This window comes from Trachypithecus francoisi, unplaced genomic scaffold, assembly GCF_009764315.1.
Source record: "Trachypithecus francoisi isolate TF-2019V2 unplaced genomic scaffold, Tfra_2.0 Lachesis_group6, whole genome shotgun sequence".
NCBI lineage: Eukaryota > Metazoa > Chordata > Mammalia > Primates > Cercopithecidae > Trachypithecus > Trachypithecus francoisi.
In genome coordinates this window covers 48,833,963-48,859,488 of record NW_022681471.1, presented here as the reverse complement: position 1 = coordinate 48,859,488, position 25,526 = coordinate 48,833,963, and the positions used below count along the sequence as shown (strand labels likewise).

The 25,526-nt window shown below is 41.2% G+C and overlaps 1 protein-coding gene and 1 pseudogene across 1 annotated transcript; one reads left to right on the top strand and one right to left on the bottom strand.

Moving 5' to 3' along the window:
* Nucleotides 1-1,050: 1,050 nt before the first annotated feature.
* On the bottom strand, nt 1,051-3,124 carry BEX4 (brain expressed X-linked 4). The gene is given in 4 exon segments (XM_033201921.1): nt 1,051-1,757; nt 1,760-2,077; nt 2,461-2,539; nt 2,967-3,124. Coding segments are annotated over 2 exon segments (360 nt in total). The 5' UTR covers nt 2,073-2,077; nt 2,461-2,539; nt 2,967-3,124; the 3' UTR covers nt 1,051-1,710.
* Nucleotides 3,125-15,745: 12,621 nt separating this feature from the next.
* On the top strand, nt 15,746-16,952 carry LOC117078233 (annotated as a pseudogene).
* Nucleotides 16,953-25,526: the final 8,574 nt, after the last annotated feature.

Below are 25,526 nucleotides of genomic sequence, written 5' to 3'. Positions count from 1 at the left end.
AAATTATCTGAGGCACAGAGTTTCCCTTGAATGTGGTTCTCAGTTGAATATGCAGGAATTCTGATGACTAAATAGTGTGAACTTCAAATAAAGTGATTTTTGCGTAAGTTGTATATGATTTTCCATTTACACTGACTGGCAATCAGTACATACTGCAAAAATTTCCAAATAATTTTTTGTGGAGGCGATGTGGTGAGAAGACAAGCACCCTGAAGCACTGTGGCTTGGTGGGTGGTTACAGGTCTTTTCACTAATTGGCTGTGTGGCCTTAGGAATAATCGCTTTCTTAACAGTTCCTCACTTGTGAAACCAAGTTTGCACCAAATAAGTGATTTTCATTTTTTTTTTCACTGTGACCTAGTTAGAAATACATCTTAAAGGTGGCAATATTTACTACATAGAACACATTATTTTCTCAAAAACAATTCTTAACACTACTCATGGGTGACAGGATGAGTTTTGTCCTCTTTTATAAAAATTGCTTGTTGTAACCCACAAAACTGATTTCAAGAGCCATAGAGTGGCAATCCTAACTCTGAACAACACTGGAGGGTCTTATTTTTTTTTAATCCCTCAATATTCTAAAAATTAACGTGTCTGTATTTGAGATGTAGAAAAACAAATGTATAGAAAAACAGCCCCCTTCTTGCTGAGTCTCTTTCACCATCCTCAGCCTGTCATCAAGTTACAAAAGTCAAATATTCTGCATCTCCAGATGGTAAGGTCCAATAGAAAATGGCCCAGGCTGGATTCCCCCACCCCAAGCAGAGGTTAGCCTTGGTACTTAACATCTCTAAGACCCAGTGACCTCATCTGTAAAAGTGGGATAACAATACAGATTTTATAGGTTATTCTAAGGATAAAATGAGATGCTGGATGTGAAACTGCTGACAGGGGTGATGAATTCTGAGTTCCTCACGCTGTGACCTTCAGGCATGCTTTATTCTGCACAGTGAATAATTTTGCCACTGTCCCTACCGCTCCTATAATCATCAGTCTATTTTAAGGTCTCATACTTTTTTAATTACTTGCCCACCAAAGTCAGAGAGATTCATCTTGATACTCTTTATTGTTTACGGTTATGACACATTATATACACACAAACACACATACATAGTTACATACACACACACCAATGGCACTGATTTTGGTACACATCAGAGACTTAGAGTTTGCTAAAAATGCAGATTCTGGAGCCCCACTCTGTGAGTCTGGATGATAGGTCCCACATTCTTAAATGCTCCTGCCCCCAAGGTGTTTTTATACAGATGGTAGACTCACTCTGAAAAACACTAGAACATACATTCTTAAAATATCAAACATTGAATTATGGGTATGATCATTCTTTTTTGGTCAGGGACAAGAAAAAAATTGTCAAAGACAACTGAGATTTTGAGTCCAGGTAGCCAGAGGAGGAAAAGTAGTATTTACAAAAAACAGGACTGGAATGAAAGAGGAAGATGATGGAATACAGACTGCTTTTTGAACTGCTTTATGCATTTCACATTATGAAAAGAGTATTTTTCCTAAAATGGGTGAATTGCCATGCTGACAGTAACTTTTTGGCTGAGACAAATATACAATTAGAATTCTAATTTCCATTAGAAACTGGTTAAGTGGAACACCAAAAGGCTTACAGAAAAAGTAAATCACAAAAATACAAGCTTGTAAAGCAGTGTTCACATTAACCTCAGCAAAAACTTTTAGGATTCAAGGTATGAGGCAAAAGTCATAATGGTTGTCAGGTTCAGGAGTTGGAAGCGCATATAGTGCCTCATCTGCTGTTCCCTAGTCTTTCTCTTGATTTCCATCATCTGCCCTACAAACCTTTCTACATCATCTCTCGCTTCATTGTGCTCAATATGCCTATTAGGTATGGCCCATCGAAAATTAGGGACAAGTCGCCTAACTCGCCCCCGCCTGATATTTCCTCCAGGCTTCTGGCCTTCAACCCCTCCCAAATGGCGGGATTCTTCTTCATTCGGCATGGGGGCCTGCTCCCCTCCATCGTTTTCTTGTTGGGCATTTTCCCCGTTGAGATTGTTTGCCACTAGTTCCTCTTTGGACTCCATTACTCCTAGGAGACGAGAGAGAGAAAATGGGCTGAATTTGTGGACTGATAAGCACTGAGGACAGAGGCACTACTAGGCACCTTTTAAAATTCAGAGCCCTGGATTTGACTTTACACTCTTTAACATTTCATTTTTTTCCACCTGAGAAGCCGGTGTGCCCTGTGGGGTGCCCCCAATCCGAGCCCCTCCCTCTCGCAAAGCCCACCATTTTCCCTGTAGATCCATCTCCATGCTTCTGCAGGCAGTAAAATGGAGGACGAGGATGGGGTGTGGTAAGGGGAAGGTTGCATGCAGTAGAGGGAGTCGAGCGTGAAGGCATGGATTGGGGTCTCAGACTGGGCTTTCCTTACGTTCTGGCCCCCGCCTCACCACCGTCCCTCGCACCGACCTGGGCCTATCCTTGCAGTCTCCTCCTCCTCCCGATTCTCGACGCGAGGTGCGCCGCCGCGACACTTAGCCTCGCAGACCTGCAGACGGCCGGGGTTGGGGAAGTGGGGGCTGCTGCAGCGGAGCGCTAGCTAGGACCCACCGCCATCCGGCCCCTTCCCCGCCCCGCACCGGGCCCGGGCCCTCCTTGCAGCCCTCGCCCCGCGCCTCAGTCACCCCGCCCCGCAAGCTGACCACCATTTTCTGCACCAAGAAGGGCGGGGCAGGGGTGTCGGAAAAGCTTGCGCTGGTGGCGGAGGCAGGTGTTTCCGAACGGTCGTAGCCTCAGGACCGCCGGCTCCCTCGGGGACGGCCACCTCTCCGCTCAAGGAAGGCTCGCGGCGGCGGGGCCCGGGGGCTGCATCGCGGACCGACTGCGTCTCCGCGCGGCTCCCCCGGGGTGGGGCATCTGCAGGCCGGAGCCGCTCCCCAACACCAACCCCAGGGACCCCACTCCGGATCCCTTACCTGCTCACCCTCCGCTTCCTACTTTCTGGGCCGCCCCTGGCCCGCACGTCCTCAGGGCCACCAGGAGCAGGTACCGCCGCCGAGAAGGGAACGAGCGACGATGGCTCTGACGCCAGAGCCAGACAAGACTCAGTGTTGGCTGGTCACGTGGGGCTGTTGTCATCGCCAACAGCTCCGCCTCCGTTCCACGCCCCCTCCTGCTGCCGGGAGTCAGGCGGGGCTTTAGGCCAGCCCCTATCCTCATCCGGAGTCTCTTTCAATATCTCCAGCCTGGCCGGCCTTTCCACTCTTCTGTCTTTGTGTGTTCTTGGGCCTTCCTCTGCCTCCCCAAGAAGGAAACTGTCTTCTCAGGGAGCTGTTGGCCATTCCCACTTCCGTGGGACTTCCTCTCCTTGTCCTGGGCTCCCAGGATTTTCCCCACCTCTCCCAACCAGGACATGGGTGCAGAATATAAAGGGGTGCAAATTTCCTCAGCAGTCAAGAAAAATAACATCTTAATGCAACATCTTAAGAAACAAAATTATTGCAAGAAAATTTGTGATGAGCAAGATGCCAAAAATTTAAATAAAGAGAGCATCTGTCCCGCCCACCCCAGTGGAAAACTGTGGTCCTTGTTACCAATGCTCCCCCTTTTCTCTACACCAGAACGTTTGGTGGGAACAGGAAATGAGTCAAGGACAGTGGATTTTTTCTAATTCTTCTTAATAACTTTTTGTTCTCTTTTTTTTTCCTTTTTTAAATTATATTATGTTCTAGGGTACATGTGCACAACATGCAGGTTTGTCACATATGAATACATGTGCCACGTTGGTGTGCTGCACTCATTAACTCGTCATTTACATTAGGGATATCTCCTAACGCTATCACCCCTCCCCCACCCACAATAGGCTCTGGTGTATGATGTTCCCCGTCCTGTGTCCAAGTGATCTCATTGTTCAATTTCCACCTATGAGTGAGAACATGCGGTGTTTGGTTTTCTGTTCTTGCAACAGTTTGCTGAGAGTGATGGTTTCCAGCTGCATCCATGTCCCTACAAAGGACATGAACTCATCCTTTTCTATGGCTGCATAGTATTCCATGGTATATATATGCCACATTTTCTTTTTTTTTTTTTTTTGAGGCAGAGTCTCACTCTGTCGCCGGGGCTGGAGTGCAGTGGCCGGATCTCAGCCCACTGCAAGCTCCGCCTCCCAGGTTTATGCCATTCTCCTGCCTCAGCCTCCCGAGTAGCTGGGACTACAGGCGCCTGCCACTTTGCCCGGCTAGTTTTTGTATTTTTAGTAGAGACGGGGTTTCACCGTGTTAGCCAGGATGGTCTCGATCTCCTGACCTCGTGATCCGCCCGTCTCGGCCTCCCAAAGTGCTGCGATTACAGGCTTGAGCCACCGCGCCTGGCCTATATGCCACATTTTCTTAATCCAGTCTATCATTGATGGACATTTGGGTTGGTTCCAAGTCTTTGCTATTGTGAATAGTGCCACAATAAACATACGTGTGCATGTGTCTTTATAGCAGCATGATTTATAATCCTTTGGGTATATCCCCAGTAATGGGATGGCTGGGTCAAATGGTATTTCTAGTTCTAGATCCTTGAGGTATCGCCACACTGTTTTCCACAGTGTTTGAACTAGTTTACAGTCCCACCAACAGTGTAGAAGTGTTCCTATTTCTCCACATCCTCTCCAGCACCTGTTGTTTCCTGACCTTCTAATGATTGCTATTCTAACTGGTGTGAAATGGTATCTCATTGTGGTTTTAATTTGCATTTCTCTGATGGCGAGTGATGATGGGCATTTTTTCATGTGTCTGTTGCCTGCATAAATGTCTTCTTTTGAGAAGTGTCTGTTCATATCCTTTGTCCACTTTTTGATGGGGTTGTTTGATTTTTTCTTGTAAATTTGTTTGAGTTTCTTGTAGTTCTGGATATTAGCCCTTTGTAATGAGTAGATTACAAAAATTTTCTCCCATTCTGTAGGTTGCTTGTTCACTCTGCTGGTAGTTTCTTTTGCTGTGCAGAAGCTCTTTAGTTTAATTAGATCCTGTTTGTCAATTTTGGCTTTTGTTGCCCTTACTTTCGGTGTTTTAGACATGAAGTCCTTGCCCATGCTTATATCCTGAATGGTATTGTCTAGGTTTTTTTCTAGGGTTTTTATGGTTTTAGGTCTAACATTTAAGTCTCTAATCCATCTTGCATTAATTTTTGTATAAGGAGTAAGGAAGGGATCCAGTTTCAGCTTTCTACTTATGGCTAGCCAGTTTTCCCAGCACCATTTATTAAATAGGGAATCCTTTCCCCATTTCTTGTTTTTGTCAGGTTTGTCAAAGATCAGATGGTTGTAGATGTGTGGTATTATTTCTGAGGGCTCTGTTCTGTTCCATTAGTCTATATCTCTGTTTTGGTACCAGTACCATGCTGTTTTGGTTACTGTAGCCTTGTAGTATAGTTTGAAGTCAGGTAGCATGATGCCTCCAGCTTTGTTCTTTGGGCTTAGGATTGTCTTGGCAATGCGGGATCTTCTTTGGTTCCATATGAACTTTAAAGTAGCTTTTTCCAATTCTGTGAAGAAAGTCATTGGTAGCTTAATTGGGATGGTATTGAATCTATAAATTACCTTGGGCAGTATGGCCATTTTCACGATACTGATTCTTTCTATCCATGAGCATGGAATGTTCTTCCATTTTTTGTGTCCTCTTTTATCTCATGAGCAGAGGTTTGTAGTTCTCCTTGAAGAGGTCCTTCACATCCCTTGTAATTGAATTCCTAGGTATTTTATTCTCTTTGAAGTAATTGTGAATAGGAGTTCATTCATGATTTGGCTCTGTTTGTCTGTTACTGGTGTATAGAATGCTTGTGATTTTTGCACATTGATTTTGTATCCTGAGACTTCGCTGAAGTTGCTTATCAGCTTAAGGAGATTTTGGGCTGAGACAATGGGGTTTTCTAAATATACAATCATGTCATCTGCAAATAGGGACAATTTAACTTCTTCTTTTCCTAATTTAATACCCTTTATTTCTTTCTCTTGCCTGATTGCCCTAGCCAGAACTTCCAACACTATGTTGAATAGCAGTGGTGAGAGAGGCCATCCCTGTCTTGTGCCAGTTTTCAAAGGGAATGCTTCCGTTTTTGCCCATTCAGTATGATACTGGCTGTGGGTTTGTCATAAATAGCTCTTATTATTTTGAGATACGTTCCATCAATACCGAATTTATGAGAGTTTTTAGCATGAAGGGCTGTTGAATTTTGTCAAAGGCCTTTTCTGCATCTATTGAGATAATCATGTGGTTTTTTTCTTTGTTCTGTTTATATGCTGGATTACGTTTATTGATTGCATATGTTGAACCAGCCTTGCATCCCAGGGATGAAGCCCACTGATCATGGTGGATAAGCTTTTTGATGTGCTGCTGGATTCAGTTTGCCAGTATTTATTTGAGGATTTTTGCATTGATGTTCATCAGGGATATTGGTCTAAAATTCTCTTTTTTTGTTGTATCTCTGCCAGGCTTTGGTATCAGGATGATGTTGGCCTCATAAAATGAGTTAGGGAGGATTCTCTCTTTTGCTATTGATTGGAATAATTTCAGAAGGAATGGTACCAGTTTCTCCTTGTACCTCTGGTAGAATTCGACTGTGAATCCATCTGGTCTTGGACTTTTTTCAGTTGGTAGGCTATTAATTATTGCCTCAATTTCAGAGCCTGCTATTGGTCTATTCAGGGATTCAACTTCTTCCTGATTTAGTCTTGGGAGAGTGTGTGTGTCCAGGAATTTATCCATTTATTCTAGGTTTTCTAGTTTATTTGCATAGAGGTATTTATAGTATTCTCTGATGGTAGTTTGTATTTCTGTGGGGTCGGTGGTAATATCCCTTTATCATTTTTATTGCGTCTATTTGATTCTTCTCTCTTTTCTTCTTTTTTAGTCTTGCTAGTGTCTATCAATTTGTTGATCTTTTAAAAAAACCAACTCCTGGATTCATTGATTTTTTGAAGGATTTTTTGTGTCTCTATCTCCTTCAGTTCTGCTCTGATCTTAGTTATTTCTTGCCTTCTGCCAGCTTTTGAATGTGTTTGCTCTTGCTTCTCTAGTTCTTTTCAATGTGGTGCTAGGGTGTCAATTTTAGATCTTTCCTGCTTTCTCTTGTGGGCATTTAGTGCTATAAATTTCCCTCTACACATTGCTTTAAATGTGTCCCAGAGATTCTGGTATGTTGTATCTTTGTTCTCATTGGTTTCAAAGAATATCTTTATTTCTGCCTTCATTTCGTTATGTACCCAGTAGTCATTCAGGAGCAGTTTGCTCAGTTTCCGTGTAGTTGAGAGGTTTTGATTGAGTTCTTAGTCCTGAGTTCTAGTTTGATTGTACTGTGTTCTGAGAGACAGTGTGGTATAATTTCTATTCTTTTACATTTCCTGAGGAGTGCTTTACTTCCAACTATGTGGTCAATTTTGGAATAAGTGCGATGTGGTGCTGAGAAGAATGTATATTCCATTGATTTGGGGGAGAGAGTTCTGTAGATATCTATTAGGTCCGCTTGGTGCAGAGATGAGTTCAATTCCTGGATGTCCTTGTTAACTTTCTGTCTTGTTGATCTGTCTAATGTTGACAGTGGGGTGTTAAAGTCTCCCATTATTATTGTGTGAGAGTCTAAGTCTCTAAGGACTTGCTTTATGAATCTGGGTGCTCCTGTATTGGGTGCATATATATTTAGGATTGTTAGCTCTTCTTGTTGAATTGATCCCTTTACCATTATGTAATGGCCTTCTTTGTCTCTTTTGATCTTTGTTGGTTTAAAGTCTGTTTTATCAGAGACTAGGATTGCAATCCCTGCCTTTTTTTGTGTTCCATTTGCTTGGTAGATCTTCCTCCATCCCTTTATTTTGAACCTATGTATGTCTCTGCATGTGAGATGGGTCTCCTGAATACAGCAAACTGATGGGTCTTGACTCTTTATCCAATTTGCCAGTCTGTGTCTTTTAATTGGACCATTTAGCCCATTTACATTTAAGGTTAATATTGTTATGTGTAAACTTGATCCTGTCATTATGATGTTAGCTGGTTATTTTGCTCATTAGTTGATGCAGTTTCTTCCTAGCATTGATGGTCTTTACAATTTGGCATGTTTTTGCAGTAGCTGGTACTAGTTGTCTTTTCCATGTTTTTTCCTCCTTGTCTTAGACAGAGTCTCGCTCTGTAGCCCAGACTGGAGTGCAGTGTCATGATCTCAACTCACTGCAAGCTCCGCCTCCTGGGTTCACGCCATTCTCCTGCCTCAACTTTCCGAGTAACTGGGACTACAGGCAGCCACCACCTCGCCTAGCTAATTTTTTGTATTTTTATTAGAGACAGGGTTTCACTGTGTTAGCCAGGATGGTCTGGATCTCCTGACCTTGTGATCCACCCGCCTTGGCCTCCCAAAGTGCTGGGATTACAAGCATGAGACAGTGCACCCGGTCCCTTTTTTGTTTAAGAAACACAGTCTTCATAGTTTATGTTAACTTTATCTCAACTTTAATGGAAAATTTTGAACATTTGGAAAAATGGAATAGTATAATGCAAACCATGTACTAGTCCTCACTCAGATTCCACAGTTAGCAACTCATGGCCCATCTTATTTCATCTTTATCTTACCCGCTTTCCAACCTTAAAGATATTTTTGAAGCAAATTCTAGACATAATATCACTTTAGGCATAAATATTTCAAAGTACATATCTACAAGATAAGGGTTCTCTTCTATTTAGCATACAACCACAATACTGTTGTCACATCTAATAATGCACATTCCTTAATATCATTTTATGTCTAATCTGTGTTCAAATACACAATTGTGTTATATATATTTTTTAACAGTTTGTTTGAATCAAGATCCAAATAAGACATGCGTGTTTTGATTGGTTGCCATATTTCCTAAATTTCTTTTAATCTGTGGGTTTTCATTTTTTAATTTTTTCTTTAATTATTGATGAAATACTCATTTGTTCTCTATTTTCCTATAGTCTGGATCTCAGTGGTGTCATTAACGCATACCTCTTTACTCTGTGATTCCTATAAAATGGTAACTAAGTCTAGAAAAGCTTCCTTGAATTTGGGTTCAATTTCAATTCGGGTTTGTCCAAGAGAAAGCAAATACTCTTTCTACTTTTGAGATTTTAGCTGAAATATTTCTATAAAGAGACCCTTCCTATTTTAGGTCGGGCTCCCTAAAAGCAGAACTTGGAACAGAGATCCTTATGAATGTAGTTTCTTGTAATAATGCTGTCTCAGGTTAAAGGAAGTAAAGGAAGCAGGACAGGGCTGGGGAGCAGGGCAGTGGTGAAGAATAGGGTTTAACTAGAGATTGGGTTTAGTTAATCGCACCTGAAAACTCTGAAGCACACACAAGTCATCCCACCTTGACAGTAAGTCACTGGCTTTTTGTAACTCAGTGTCTGTCAGTCACAGATCAAAGTCTGTAGGTGGAGCAGAGCATAGTCTCTGGAGCAAGGCGGCTCCCATTTGGCAGAGAACAGTTCCCTGGAGAAGGGCTAAAATGTGAGTTGTATGTCTCAGGCCTGTAATCCCAGCAATTTGGGAGGCTGAGGTGGGAGGACTGCTTGAGCCCAGGAGTTTGAGATCAGCCTGAGGAACATAGGGAAAACCCCATCTCCATACACACACACACACGCACACACACACACAAATTTAGCTGGGTGTGGTGGCACTCACCTGTGGTCACGCCTATTTGAGAAGCTAAGGTGGGAGAATTGCTTGAGCCTGGGAAGTCAAGGCTGCAGTGAGCTATGATTGCACCACTGCACTCCAGCCTGGACAGCAGAGTGATACCTTGTCCCCTCACTCCCTCCGAAAAAAGATGTAAGTTGTTATCAGCCAACACACACAGCCAGGGAAGGCTTCATAGGTATATGACTTGTGCTGTTGCACAGGGCCCTGATGTCAGAAGTGTTCTATTCCTGGTTTAATGCTCTGCTGTCGTTGTGTTGAAATTCTTACTGAGTTTATTTCTGAATACCGTCAGGCATAGATGTGTCTACAGGTTATTTAAACTGTATTCAGAAACAAGTCCAGCTGGCTTACAGGTGCCTCCAACTTCTGTGTCTCCTTCCTTCTCCCCTAGGTACTTCCAAGTTTACTGCATACTGCTGTCCCTTCTACTGTCCTTTTCCCCTCTGCTGACCTAATGCACCAAAGCCCCATTGATTTATCTGGGCTTTTTGTTGAGCCAGAGACCCACTCTGTCCCTAACAAAGTGGGTAAAGACTAGGTGTGGTGGCTCGCGCCTATAATCCCAGCACTTTGGGAGGCCTAGGCAAGTCTCTCCAAAAAACAAAATAAAAAGTGTGAATAAAACCTCTTTCTTTACTTTATACTTACATGTACTGTGAGATATACATATTCTTCTGTGATTTTTGGCTCATAATTCCCATAGCTGTTGTTATTCCCTAAGTGACTAGAACAATAAGCATACCTTTCATGAAAGTATTTGGTCTTTTGTTTCGGAGCAGCTTCAGAATCATAAACATAAAAGACTGTCTTTCTTGGCTGGGCACAGTGGCTCATGCCTGTAATCCCAGCACTTTGGGAGGCCGAGGCGGGTGGATCACGAAGTCAGGAATCGAGACCATCCTGGCTAACACGGTGAAACCCAGTCTCTACTAAAAATACAAAAAAAAAAAAAAAAAAAGGAATTAGGCACAGTGCCGGGCACCTGTAGTCCCAGCTACTCGGGAGGCTGAAGCAGGAGAATGGGGTGAACCCAGGAGGTGGAGCTTGCAGTGAGCCGAGATCATGCCACTGCACTCCAGCCTGGGCAACAAAGTGAAACTCTGCCTCAAAAAACAAAACAAAACAAAACAAAGACTGTCTTTCCCTTATGTTGGGGCACTTTCAGGCCTCAGAAGCAGGCCTCAAAAGACAGAATTTCTCTCTCTGACCTTCTCTTGCTCTCCTTTCACCTACTCCTTTTTTCTCTCCAAGGCAGGCCACAGAAACTAAAAATATACATTAGTTTTCCCCTGCCTTTCTGTCTTGGAGGTGGCCATAAGTAAATTCTCCGATTTACCTTGTCTGATTGTAGGTCATAATGATGCAGGAATGGGAAGCTCCCATATTGGGGACTTAGCCAGGGTGGCCAGGGTGGCTTCTTGGCTTCACCCTGAAAAATAAATCAAGGGTGAGCTAGTGGTGTTGGGCAACAATCTGTTTTTGAACAGTACTGCTCTTTGTGGAGCAGGGCTAAATCAGAGGCAGTGCACCCAGAGTCAGCAACATATGGGCTCTTGGCAACTAATTTATACTTACTTATTCCCACTTGCAATTACACACAAATTAGGGAGTGGGTTAATGCAAATTGAGGGGTAGGTTATTTAGAGCTATCTAGGAAAGGAGCAGTAACTTCTGAGCCATTGCCATGGCATTCTGTAAACTGTGGCACTGGGTGGGAGTGTCTTATACTAATGAGCAATGAGAGCAGCTAGAGATCGCTTTTGTCGCCATCTGCTGGTTCTTGCCAGTTTCTTCACTTTAATCTGTCAGGACCAGGGAAATAAATCCTGTGGGTCTCTACCTCAATAAGATCTCAATTCAGAAGGGGTCCTCCCCCATACCCAGAATGAAGAAATGCTGCACAGAGAGGCCAAGAGGAATCTGAATAGTCAGGCCTTGCTGGGTTTCCCTACTCAGTCTAATAGTGTTAGATCACACCCTTTTTGTCCAATCACATTTCTACATGGTTGTCCATGATAGTCCTGCCTATCTAATGACATCTTGATAAAAGGCCCAAGGGGATGGGACACAGAGAGCTTCTGGACAGCTGAACTCATGGAGGCCTGCAAGAAGGTAACAAGAACTCATCAGCTTGCGGGAGGGGAGTACACCCCAACTCCACAGGAACGAGAGCTCCTGTGCTCGGGACTCTTTCAGATCTTGCCCTATGTATCTCTTCATCTGCTTGCTTACTTGTATCTTTTAAAATATTCATAATAAACCGTACACATGTGTCCCTGAGTTTTGTGAGCCATGTTAGCAAATTAGCCAAGCCCAAATAAGGGATTTTGGGAACCTTAACCTGAAGCCAGTTGTCAGAAGTTCCAGAGGCCGAGACTTGCCACTGGTGTCTTAAGTCGGGACAGTCTTATGGGACAGAGACCTCAACTTGTGGGATCTAATGCTATCTCCGGGTAGATAATATCAGAATTGAATTGGGTTAGGGACGCCCAGATGGTGTCCGCTGCAGAGAAAAAACAGGGTTATTTTTGTTTTGTTTTGTTTTGTTTTTTAACACACTAGATGAGTACCGCCTTAATGCTGTTTGGGCTCTGATGTCAAACAGACATTTTAGGATAGTAGTCCTTTCTGCTGAGTGTGTGTGAGTGTGTGTATATCTGTGTCCATCTCCACCGGATTTACCCAGCGGGAAGTGAGCATGCCATGTTGACTCAGTATTGCCCAACTCTTGCTCCCCACAGGTGAGGAATATGATGTGTCTTCTGGACTGGAGACTACTAAAATGCCTGCTAAAACATATGCAATTAAATAGAGGAAAATAGTTTAGGCTGAAGCTGGTGTGTTCTTCCCCAACTACTTTCAGGCTCATTCTTACCTGGAACAGTGAAAATATAATACAAATTCTTGTTTTTCTTTATTTTTTCATCAGGTTCAAAGTACAAATTCTTAAATACTGATTAGAGAATTGTCAGTCTTGAATTATGCCACAATGTGAATCATTTCTAGAAATTATGACTTAAAATTCCAGTAGAAATTATAAGATGCTACCCACAATTCAACATCTGATATCACTTTGGGATTTTAGCACTTTTATTTAGATATAATTCCACATTTAAAATTCACCATTTTGTAAAAAAAATTAGCCGAGCATGGGGGTGCATGCCTGCTACTTGGTAGGCTGAGGCAGGAGAATCGCTTGAACCTGGGAGGCAGAGGTTGCAGTGAGCCGAGATCGCATCACTGCACTCCAGCCTGGGCAAAAGAGCGAGACTCCATTTCAAAAAAAAAAAAAAGAAAGAAAGAAAAGAAAAAAGAAAAATCACCATTTTAAAGTGTGCAGTTCAGGGCCAGGCGTGGTGGCTCATGCCTGTAATCCCAGCAGTTTGGGAGGCTGAGGTGGGCGGATCACTTGAGGTCAGGATTCTAGACCAGCCTGACCAATATGGTGAAACCATGTCTTTACCAAAAAATATAAAAATTAGCCAGGCATGGTGGCACGTGCCTCTAGTCACAGCTCCTGGGGAGGCTGAGGCAGGAGAATCGCTTGAACCTGGGAGGCAGAGGTTGCAGTGAGCCGAGATCACTCCTCTGCACTCCAGTCTAGGCGACAGAGCGAGACTCCATCTCAAAAATAAATAAATAAATATGAAAAATAAAATACACTAAGCAAAAAGTAATAGACCTGAAAATAGGAATAGATGAATCCACTGTTACAGTTGAAAATTTGAGAAACCCTCTATCAGTAATAGACAGATCCAGCAGGGAGAAAATCAATAAGGACATGGTTGAACTCAGGTCACCATCGATCAGCTGGATCTAATTGGCATAGTAGAATACTTCACCCAACAACAGTAGAATATGCATTCTACTCAAGCTCATATGGAATATTTATGAATATAGACCACATTCTGAGTTATAAAACATACTGTAACAAATTTAAAAGAATAGAAAGCATACAGAGTATGCTGTCAGAATTCAGCGGAATTAAACTAGAAATTAATACAGAAAGATAGCTGAAAAACCCCAATATACTTGGCAATTAAACAACATATTTCTAAGTAACCCGCAAGTCAAAGAAGTCTCAAAAGAAATTTTAAGAAATTTGAATTAAATAATATGAAAATACAACTTACTGAAATTTGCAGAATGCAGTAAAAGCAATACCTAGAAGGAAATTTATAGCATTGAACATATATATTCGAATACAGAAAAGATCTTAAGTCAATAATCTATGCTTCCACCCTAGAAAAATGGGAGCAAATTAGATCCAAAAGAAAGTGAGCAAAGAAAAGAAATAATAAAAATTAGAGCAGAAATTAATGAAATTGGAAATAGAAAATTGATGGAGATTTTTCAGCAATGAAACTAAAATCATATCCAACATCGCATAAAAAGAATCACATGCTTTGACCAGATGGGATTTATTCAAGATGTGCAAGACTGGGTCAATATTCAAAAATCAATTAATGTAATTCATCACATCAACAAACCAAAGAAGAAAAAACATATAATCCTATCAATAGATGCAGAAAAAGCATGTGACAAAAATCTAACACCCACTAATAATAAAAACTCATAAAACTATTAACTTAGGGGAATTCCACAATTTGATAAAGAACATCTACCCAAAAACCTATAACATCATACTTAATGATGACAGACCAGCTGCTTTTCCTCTAATACCAAGGCAAAGATCAAGGAACAAGGCAAAGATGCCCCCTCTCATTTCTCCTATTCAAGCCTTACTGGAAGTCCTAGCCAATGCAATAAGACAAACAGGAAATACAGATATACAAACTGGAAATGAAGAAATAAAGCTGTCATTTTCCACAGATAATGTGATTATCTATGTAGTTAATTCCAAAGAATCAACAACAACAACAACAACAATAACAACAAACTCTTGGAGTTATTATGTGATAATAGCAATGTTCCAGGATACAATGTTAATATATAAAAGTCAGTTGCTTTCTTATATACCAGCAATAAATGATTGGAATTTGAAACTGAAAACATAATATTATTCGTATTAGCAGCAAAAAAATCAAATACTTAGGTATAATTTATCAAAATATGTAAATTTAAAAAAATCTAAATAAATACGGCCAGGCGTGATGGCTCATACCTGTAATCCCAGCACTTTGGGAGACTGAGGTGGCAGGAGGATTGCTTGAGTCCAGGAGTTCCATGCCAGCCCTGGCAACATATGGAGACCCCATTTCTACCAAAAAAAAAAAAAAAAAAAAATTAGCCATGTGTGGTGGTACATGCCTGTCATCCTCAGCTATTCAGGAGGCCAAGGCAGGAGAATTGCTTGAACCCAAGAGGTTGAGAGGTTGAGGCTGCAGTGAGCCATGATCACACCACTGCCCTCCAGCCTGGGTGACAGAGAAAGACCCCATCTCAAAAAAAAAAAAAAAAAAAAAAACCAAGTTGATATTACCTCAAGCTTGATTATTATAAAGTTAATATGATAATTGTAATAACCATGGTAATGACTGGAAGAAAAACTAAAAATATACAGAAAATAAATGAAAAAAGCGTCAAAATGCTACAATAGAAGAAATAAATCACAAAATAAATTAGTAATAGTGGAACAAAAAAAATAAGAAATATAAAACAAATTTGAAAATATAAAACAAATAGCAAAATGGCAGAACTAAGTCTCTTCTTATCAGTAATTACTCTAAATATAAATGGATGAAACTCTTCAATTAAAAGGTGGAGATTGGAAGAATGAATAAAAATACATAATCCAACTATGTGCTGTCCACCAGAAACTTGCTTTAGATTCCAAGATATAAATTAGTTGAAAGTGAAATGATGGGAAAAAATATTCCTTGCAAATAGTAACTAAGAACAGGTGGGAAAGCTATACTACTATGAGGCAAAATAGACTCAAAAATCGTTATAACAGATGAAGACAGACATTTTACATTTATAAAAGGGTCGAAACATCAAGAATATGTAACAGTTGTCTTTCTGCACTACCCAGAAAGGGATCTATACAGTGTTGTTCTGGATTCGTGTCATAACTTAAAGGGAAACTTTCACAATGTCTGGAGCCCTTGATGTCCTGTAAATGAAGGAGGAGGTCCTCAAATTCCTTTCAGAGGCCGGGCGCGGTGGCTCAAGCCTGTAATCCCAGCACTTTGGGAGGCCGAGACGGCGGATCACAAGGTCAGGAGATCGAGACCATCCTGGCTAACACGGTGAAACCCCGTCTCTACTAAAATATACAAAAATTAGCCGGGCGAGATGGCGGGCGCCTGTAGTCCCAGCTACTCGGGAGGCTGAGACAGGAGAATGGCGTAAACCCGGGAGGCGGAGCTTGCAGTGAGCTGAGATCCGGCCACTGCACTCCAGCCTGGGCGACAGAGCGAGACTCGTCTCAAAAAAAAAAAAAAAAAAAAAAAAAAAAAAAAAAAAGAACTTACTTAGGTGGCACCAACCTTGACTCCAAATAGAGCAGTACGTCTACAAAAGGAAAAGTGATGGCATCTGCATCATACATCTAGTCAGTATGCCATCACTTTTCCTTGAGAGGACCTGGTGGCAATTCATGCCATTGTTGCCATTGAAGTCCCTGCTGATGTCAGTGTCATATCCTCTAGGAATATTGGCCAGCAGGCTATGCTGAAGTTTGCTGCTGCCAGTGTAGCCACTCCTATTTCTGGCCACTTCACTCCTGGAACCTTCACTAACCAGATCCAAGCAGCCTTCCAGGAGCCATGTCTTCCGGTGGTTATCAATCCCAAGGCGGACCACCAGGCTTTGATAGATGCATCTTACATAAACCTGCCCACAATTGCTCTGTGTAACACAGATTCTTCTCTGTGCTGTGTGTAAATTGGCATGCCATGCAACAACAAGAGCTCTCACTTGGTGGGTCTGAAATGGTGGAGGTTGACCCAGGAAGTTTTGTGCATGCATGGTACCATCTTCTGTGAACTTCCATGGAAGGTCATGCTGATCGCTGTTTCTACAGAGATCCTGAAATGATTGAAAAGGAAGAGCACAAGCTGCTGCTGAAAAAGATGTGATCAAGGAGAAATTTCAGGGTAAATGGACTGCTTCCACTTCTGAGTTCAGCACCACTCAACCTGAGGTTGCAGACCAGTTTGAAGGCATACAGGTGCCCTCTGTGCCTATTCAGAAATTCCCCACTGAAGACTGGCCCACAGCCTGCCACTGAAGACTTCTTTGCAATTCCCACTGCTCAGGCCACTGAATGGGTAAGAACAAGCACTAGGTGGTCTTAAGCTGTTCTTTCACAGGCTCTTAAGCAAAATGAAAATAAGTTGATGGAAAGTAAACATTAGTTTCTAAAAAGAAGAATATGTAGCAATTATAAAATATATGCTCCTAACAACAGATCCCAAAAATATGTGAAGCAAAAACTGACTGAATTGAAGGGAGAAATAAACAGTTCTACTCTCTGATAGTAGTTGGAGATTTTAATTCCCCATAATCAATAATTAATAGAACCACTGAAGAGAAGGTCAGTAAGGAAATAGGGGATTAAATAACACCATAAACCTACTATACCTATCAGATATCTACAGAACCCTCCAGCTAACAACAAATATACATTTTTCTCAAGTTAAAATGGAACATTCTGTAGGATAGATCATACATTAGACCAAAAGACAGGTCTCAATACATTTTTTTTGTTTTTTTGAGACGGTGTCCCGCTCTGTTGCCCAGGCTGGAGTGCAGTGGCAAAATCTTGGCTCACTGCAACCTCTACCTCCTGGGTTCATGCCATTCTCCCGCCTCAGCCTCCCGAGTAGCTGGGACTACAGGCACCCGCCACCACGCCTGGCTAATTTTGTTTTTGTATTTTTAGTAGAGACAGGATTTCGCTGTGTTAGCCATGATGGTCTCAACCTCCTGACCTCGTGATCCACCCGCCTCAGCCTCCCAAACTGCTGGGATTACAGGCGTGAGCCACCGCACTCAGCCTTCAATACATTTTTAAAATATTGAAATCATACAAAATATGTTCTCCAACCATGATGGAATGAAAGTAGAATTCAATAACAAAAAGAAAACTGGAAAATTCACAAATATATAGAAATTAGGCAACATACTTTAATCAATGGGTCAAAGAAGCAATTACAAGTGGAGTCAGATAATATGTTGAGATGGATTAAAGGATTAAAGCAAAAGCACAACATACCAAAACATACAGGATGCAGCAAAAACAGTGCTCAGTGTGAAATTTAAAGCTGAAAACGCCTACATTAAAAAAGAAGACTATAAAATCGATAACCTACCTTTATACGTCACAAAACTAGAAAGTGAAGACCAAGCTAAATGCAAAGCTAGGAAAAAGATGGAAACAATAAAGATTAGAACAAAAATAAATAAAACAGTGAATAGAGAAACAACAGAATCAATAAAATCAAAAGCATGTTATGTGAAAGAACAACATAACTGACAATCCTTCAGCTAGACTGAGCAAGAAGTAAGTGAAAACTCTCAAATTACTAAAATTAGACAGGAAAGTGGGGGTGTTACCACAGACCTTCCAGAAGGATTATAAGAGAGTGCTATGAAAATTGTATATCAACAAATTAGATAACTTAGATAAAACAGACAAATTTTTTGAAATGCACAAACTACCAACAACAACAACAAAACCTCAAGAAGAAATAGAAAATAGGAATAGATTTATAACAAGTAAAGAAATTTGGCCAGGTGTGGCAGCTCAATCCGGCCGAGGCGAGTGGATCACGAGATCAGGAGATTGAGACCATCCTGGCTAACACTGTGAAACCCCGTCTCTACTAAAAATATAAAAAATTAGTCTGGCGTGGTGTCCTGCACCTGTAGTCCCAGGAGGCTGGGACTCAGGAGAATGGCGTGAACCCGGGAGGCAGAGCTTGCAGTGAGCCGAGATCATGCCACTGCACTCCAGCCTGCGCGACAGAGCAAGACTCTGCCTCAAAAAAAAAAAAAAAAAAAGAAAAGAAATAAATAAAGAAAGAAATTTAATCAGCAATCAACAGCTTCCCAAGGAAAAAGAAAAAAAAGCCCTGAACCAAATGTCTTTACTGGAGAATTCTACCAAACATTTTTTTAAACAGATGAAATCAAATTTAAAACTCTTTAAAAAGTAGAGAGAACACTTCTTAACTCATTCTATGAGGCCAACATAACCATGATACCAAAGACAGATAAAGACATCACAAAGCAAGCTATAGGCCAATATCTCTTATGAATATTGACACAGAAATTATTGACAAAATACTAGCAAACCAAATCCAACATCATATTAAGAGAATTATATACCATGACCAAGTGGTATCTATCCCAAGGATAAAAGGGTCGTTTAATATACGAAATGCCATCAACTGGTGAATGGGTAATCCAAATGTGATATAACCATGAATGGAATATTATTCAGCCGCAAAGAAAAAATGGAGTACTTCGACATGCTACAACATGAATGAACCTTGAAAACATTATGGTCAGTGAAAAATGTTGCCACCAAAGGCCACATATTGTATTATTTGATTGATAGGAGATGTCCAGACCCATCCACAGAGAAAGCAGATTAGTGGTTGCCAGAGGCTGTAGGGAGAGACTACTAAAAGTTATGGGCTTTCTTTGGGCGGGGGGAAGGGGTGGAAATAGCCAGGAAATATATATTGGTGACGGTTGCACAACGCTGTGAATATATTAAAAACCACTGAATTGTACATTTGATCTTTTTTATTTTTGAGATAGGATCTCACTCTGTCTCCCAGGCTGGAGTGCAGTGGCGCAGTCGCAGCTCACTGCGACCTCTGCCTCCCAGGTTCAAGCGATTCTCCTGCCTCAGCCTCCCCAGTAGCTTCTTGCTATTGAGTTATTTGAGTTCCTCATATATTTTGGGTATTATTCCCTTACAGATGTGTGGTTTGCAAGTATTTTCTCCCAATCTGTGGGTTATTTCTTCCCTAGTCTTTTTGATGTGCTCTCTGGTATTATACTTTAGTCTACACTCATTCAGTGCAATCCTTGCCCAGTCCTGGAATCAGCCATTTCTGCAAGGGAGCCATACTTTTTTTAGTGGGAAATGTTGTGAGAGTTAATAATCTGAGTACTAGGGTTGCTCATTACTACTGAGTTGGTCATTCTTTCTTGCCCTTTTCAGTGCATGGAGGCAGTAAATACGTATTATATTTTTAGGAGAATATACATTATCATCTTCCATCTTGGTTTGCTCCCCTGTCTCCTTATAGGTAATCATTTTTATCTTTGTTTGTTTTAGCCTTCCAGTTTTAAAAAACATCAGCAAGTGGCCGGACGCAGTGGCTCACACCTGTTGGGAGGCCAAGACGTGTGGATCACGAGGTCAGGAGATCGAGACCATCCTGGCTAACACGGTGAAACCCTGTCTCTACTAAAAATACAAAAAATTAACCGGGCACAGTGGTGGGCACCTGTAGTCCCAGCTACTTGGGAGGCTGAGGCAGGAGAATGGTGTGAACCCGGGAGGCGGAGCTTGCAGTGAGTGGCGATCGCGCCACTGCACTCTAGCCTGGGCGACAGAGAGAACCTCTGTCTCAAAAAAAAAAAGAAAAAAAAAAAAGATATATATATATATGCAAGTATAACATGTATATTACTTTTCTCCCCCTTTCAGAGGTAAAAGGTGGCATATTCTACATCCTCACTGTGCAATATACATTTCTTCAGAGCTAGTAATCTGTGCCTGCACTGTCCAAAACAGTAGGCACTAGTTACCTTAGTGTTTTGTTGAGGAATTAAAGATTGATTACATACAATGTGTCTATTGTCATGGAGTAACTGAATCTCTAATTTAACTTAATTTTAATTAAATTAAGATAGCTCCTTGTGGCTAGTAGCTAACATATTATATTGTACAGCAGCAGCACTACATATTTTTCTGCACTTCACTTTATTCATTTAACAATATATCCTAGGCCAGGTGCGGTGGCTCAGGCCTGTAATTCTAGCACTTTGGGAGACTGAGGCAGGTGGATTGCCTGAGCTCAGGAGTTCAAGACCAGCCTGGGCAACATGGCAAAACCCCGTCTCTAGAAAAAATACAAAAATTAGGCGGGTATAGTGGCATACACCTTTAGTCCCAGCTACTTGGGGAGCTGATGCGAGATCATTGATTGAGCCTAGGAGGTCGAGGCTGCAGTGAGCCGAGATCGTGACACTGCACTCCAGCCTGGGTGACAGAGTAAGACCCTGTGTCAACAACAACAGCAACAACTATATATATATATCCTAGAATTCATTGCATAGCAGTACAGAGAAGTCTTCATTGCTTTTTACAGCTGCATAGTACTCTAAGATATTGATGTACTGTAAGTTTTGAAACTAACCACAAATCCTATTCGTGGACATTTTGTTTCTAATCTTCTGCTATTATGAGTTGTTCTGCAGGAATGGCTTTCTGTTTATGGCGTTATGTTTTGTATTTTATTTTATCTTCCTGTATTGTTTCTTTGGGACAGATTCTTAGAAGAGAGATTGCTGGTTCCAAGAGCAATACCTATGTAATTTTACTAGATAGTATCAAATCCCCTGGTTGGTTATATCATTTCCTATTGCTAATGCAGGAAAGGTGAATCCCAATTGGGACCTAGCCGGAAGATTCTTGGCTTCAACCAGGAAAGAATTCAAGAGCAAGCCGGTGGTAAAAGACAACAGTTTATTTGAGGTGGCAGTGTTACAGCTCCATGATTGCACCAGCAGAGCAGGGCTACTTCATTACCTCATAGGCAGTGTGTCAATAGTAGCAGCTCAGAGGCAGTTTTGCAGTCCTATTTATACCCACTTTTAATTACATGCAAATTAAGGAGCATGTTATGTATACATTTTTAGAAAAAGGGTGGTAACTTCTGGGCCTTTGGGTCATTGCCACGGAAAGGGGTGGTAACTTCTGGGTGTTGCCATGGCAATGGTAAACTGACATGGTACACTAGTGGGCACGTCTTCTGGAGAGGTGCTTCTGCCTCTTCCCGATTTTAACTAGTCCCCAATCTGGTTTGGTGTCCCAGCCTTGCCTCCGAGTCAAGTCCCACCTCCTACCTCATTACCACCAGCAGTGCTTGTGAATGCTATGTAATTGGTGAGAAGAGGCATCTCATCTTATTTTCTTTGCATATCTTATCAAGAACTAGGTTGAGCAGTTGAGCATTTTTGTGTATTTTTGGAGTCTTTAATTTATATGGATATATATTAGTTGTACATATTTGGGGTAAATGAAATATTTTGATACAAGCATACAATGTGTACTGATCAAATCTGGGTAGCTGGGATATTCCTCACCTCAAATATTTATCATTTTATTGAGTTGAGAACATTCCAAATCTGCACTTCTAGTTATATTGAAATGTACAATAAGTTTTGTTAACTATAGTCACCCTACTGTGCTATCAAACATAAGATCTTACTCCTTTTATCTAACTGTATTTTTGTATACATTCACTAACCTCTTTTTATCTCCCTCTCCTCATTACCCTATGTTTAAGGAACATTTCCAGTGAAATACTTGTTTGTATCTATTGCCCTTTTTCTCCTCAAGATGTTGTTTATTGCTTTTGCTTTTTCAACAGCTTTCTATATACTAGACATATAACCCTTTCCTGTGATGTAAGTTGTATTTTTCCCAATTTGTAGTTTTTTATTTTACTTTTCTTATGGGTCTTGTTTTTGCCATGCATTTTTATATAAAATCTAATGTATCATTCTTTTCCATTATTGCTTCTGGATATTAAGTCATATTTAGAAAAGTTTCCTCCACTACTATGGTACAGAGAATTTGTTGTGAGTGTACTTTTGTGGTCGAGAGACAGGAGAGAACTATGGTCATATGATATTGGTGTGCCAGATGTGAAAGGAACCCTGAGGGAAAGTGGCCATCATGTGAAAAACTTTTGTAAAGTAAGTCATGAAATCAAGCAAATTCGACGTTCGTATGAAATTTTTAGCCTTGTGTTTATCTTTAAGAACACTACCTCTACTCTTTTCTGTCTCTTGTGGATCTGGATTTGAGCCCACCTAACTGGTAGAGAAGATGTTACTTGAAGCAGAAACTCCACTTTACCTCAGATGGAGCCCTCAGAAAACTAAATGGGAGGGACCACCCTTCTAGGAATAAGGAAGATACAAAACCAGTTTAGAAATCTAGCACTCTGGGCCAGGTACATTTGCTCACACCTGTAATCCCATCACTTTGTGAGGCTGAAGTAGGAGAATCACTTCAGCCCAGGAGTTTGAGACCAGCCTGGGCAACATAGTTAGACCTCACCTCTACAAAAGTTTAAAAATCACTAGTGAAACTGGATCCCTTCCTTAAACCTTATACAAAAATTAATTCAAGATGGTTTAAAGACTTAATGTTAGACCTAAAACCATAAAATCTTAGAAGAAAACCTAGGCAATACCATTCAGGACATAGGCATGGGCAAGGACTTCATGACTAAAACACCAAAGCAACGGCAACAAAAGCCAAAATAGACAAATGGGATCTAATTAAACTAAGAGTTTCTGCAGAGCAAAAGAACTACCATCAGAGTGAACAGGCAACCTACAGAATAGGAAAAATTTTTGCAATCTACCATCTGACAAAGGGCTAATATCCAGAACCTACAAAGAACTTAAACAAATTTACAAGAAAAAATCAAACAACCCCATCAAAAAGTGGGCAAAGGATATGAACAGACACTTTTCAAAGAAGACATTTATGCAGCCAACAGACACATGAAAAATGCTCATCATCACTGGCCATCAGAGAATGCAAATCAAAACCACAATGAGATACCATCTCACACCAGTTAGAATGGCGATCATTAAAATGTCAGGAAACAACAGGTGCTGGAGAGGATGTGGAGAAATAGGAACACTTCTACACTGTTGGTGGGACTGTAAACTAGTTCAACCATTGTGGAAGACAGGTGGCAATTCCTCGAGGATCTAGAACTAGAAATATTATTTGACCCAGTGATCCCATTACTGGGTATATACCCAAAGGATTATAAGTCATGCTACTATAAAGACACATACACATGTATGTTTATTGTGGCACTATTTACAATAGCAAAGACTTGGAACCAATCCAAATGTCCATCAACGATAGACTGGATTAAGAAAATGTGGCACATATACACCATGGAATACTATGCAGCCATAAAAAAGGATGAGTTTGCGCCCTTTGTAGGGACATGGATGCAGCTGGAAACCATCATTCTTAGCAAACTATCACAAGAACAGAAAACCAAACACCGCATGTTCTCACTCATAGGTGGGAACTGAACAATGAGATCACTTGGACTCGGGAAGGGGAACATCACACACTGGGGCCTATCATGGGGAGGGGGAGGAGGGAGGGATTGCATTGGGGAGTTATACATGATATAAATGATGAATTGATGGGTGCTGACGAGTTGATGGGTGCAGCACCCAACATGGCATAAGTATACATATGTAACAAACCTGCACGTTATGCACATGTACCCTAGAACTTAAAGTATAAAAAAAAAAAGAAAGACTCCAAACTTAAAAAAAAAAAAAAAGAAAAGAAAAAAAATGTGGCACATATACACCATGGAATACTATGCAGCCATAAAAAGGATGACTTCATGTCCTTTGTAGGGACACGGATGAAGCTGGAAACCATCATTCTCAGCAAACTATCACAAGAACAGAAAACCAAACACCGCATGTTCTCACTCATAGGTGGGAACTCAACAAGGAGAACACTCGGACACATAGTGGGGAACATCACACACCAGAGCCTGTTGTGGGGTCGGGGGAAGGGGAAGGGATAGCATTAGGAGAAATACCTAACGTAAATGATGAGTTAATGGGTGCAGCAAATCAACATTGCACATGTATACATATGTAACAAATCTGCACGTTGTGCACATGCACCCTAGAACTTAAAGTGTAACTTAAAAAATAATAAAAAATAAAAATAAAAATCAGCTGGGCATGGTGGTGCATGCCTGTAGTCCCAGATACTGAGGAGGCTGAAGTGGGAGGATCGCTTCAGCCCAGAAGGTCAAGGTTGTAATGAGCCTGATTAGCCACTGCACTCTAGCCTGCATGACAGAGTTAGACCCTGTCAACAGAGAGGGAGAGAGAGAGAGAGAGAGAGAGAGAGAGAAAAGGAAGGGAAGGGAAGGGAGAAGAAAGAGAGAAAGAGAGAGAGGTAAGAAAGAAATAGAAAGAAAAAGAAAAGAAAAAGAAAGAAGAAAAGAAAGAAAGAAGAAGAAAAGAAAGAAAGAAAGAAGAAAAAAAGAAGAAAGAAAAAATAATCTACCACTCTGATTTAACAAAAAGAAAGAAAATCTACCACTCTGGCCTAACAAAAAATCAAAAGAGAAAGTAAAACCGCTAGCTCACGCCCATAAAGAGAACAAAGACTGAAGCCATAACAGTTGCCTCATCCTTTACTCTCTGCCTGTTCTGTCCTGGTAGGAGAAGTAGCCCATTAGCCCCATGCAAGAGGATGAAAGTGTCGGTTACAAGGTACCTCAGTTTCCCAAGATAGTGACTTCTCCCCACTCAACTACATCATTTCCTGTTTTGATGCTGGATTTCCAGGACTCAGTGTCAAGCTTAGACTAAACTTACTTGGAGTGGAATCCAGTTGAGGTCATAGATCATGGGGTGGTGACTGATATCCATCTTGCTCCCCATGGATATTTCCAAGAAGTCAAGAGAAGGAAAGTATGGGATGCAGATGTGGAATTTGACTGACCATGCCTGGCCATCCTACACATTAATAAATCAATGAAATGCAGGAATAAGCAGGATAGAAAGATACACATGTTTTTTTGTCAGCTTTTAAATACACATGAAGT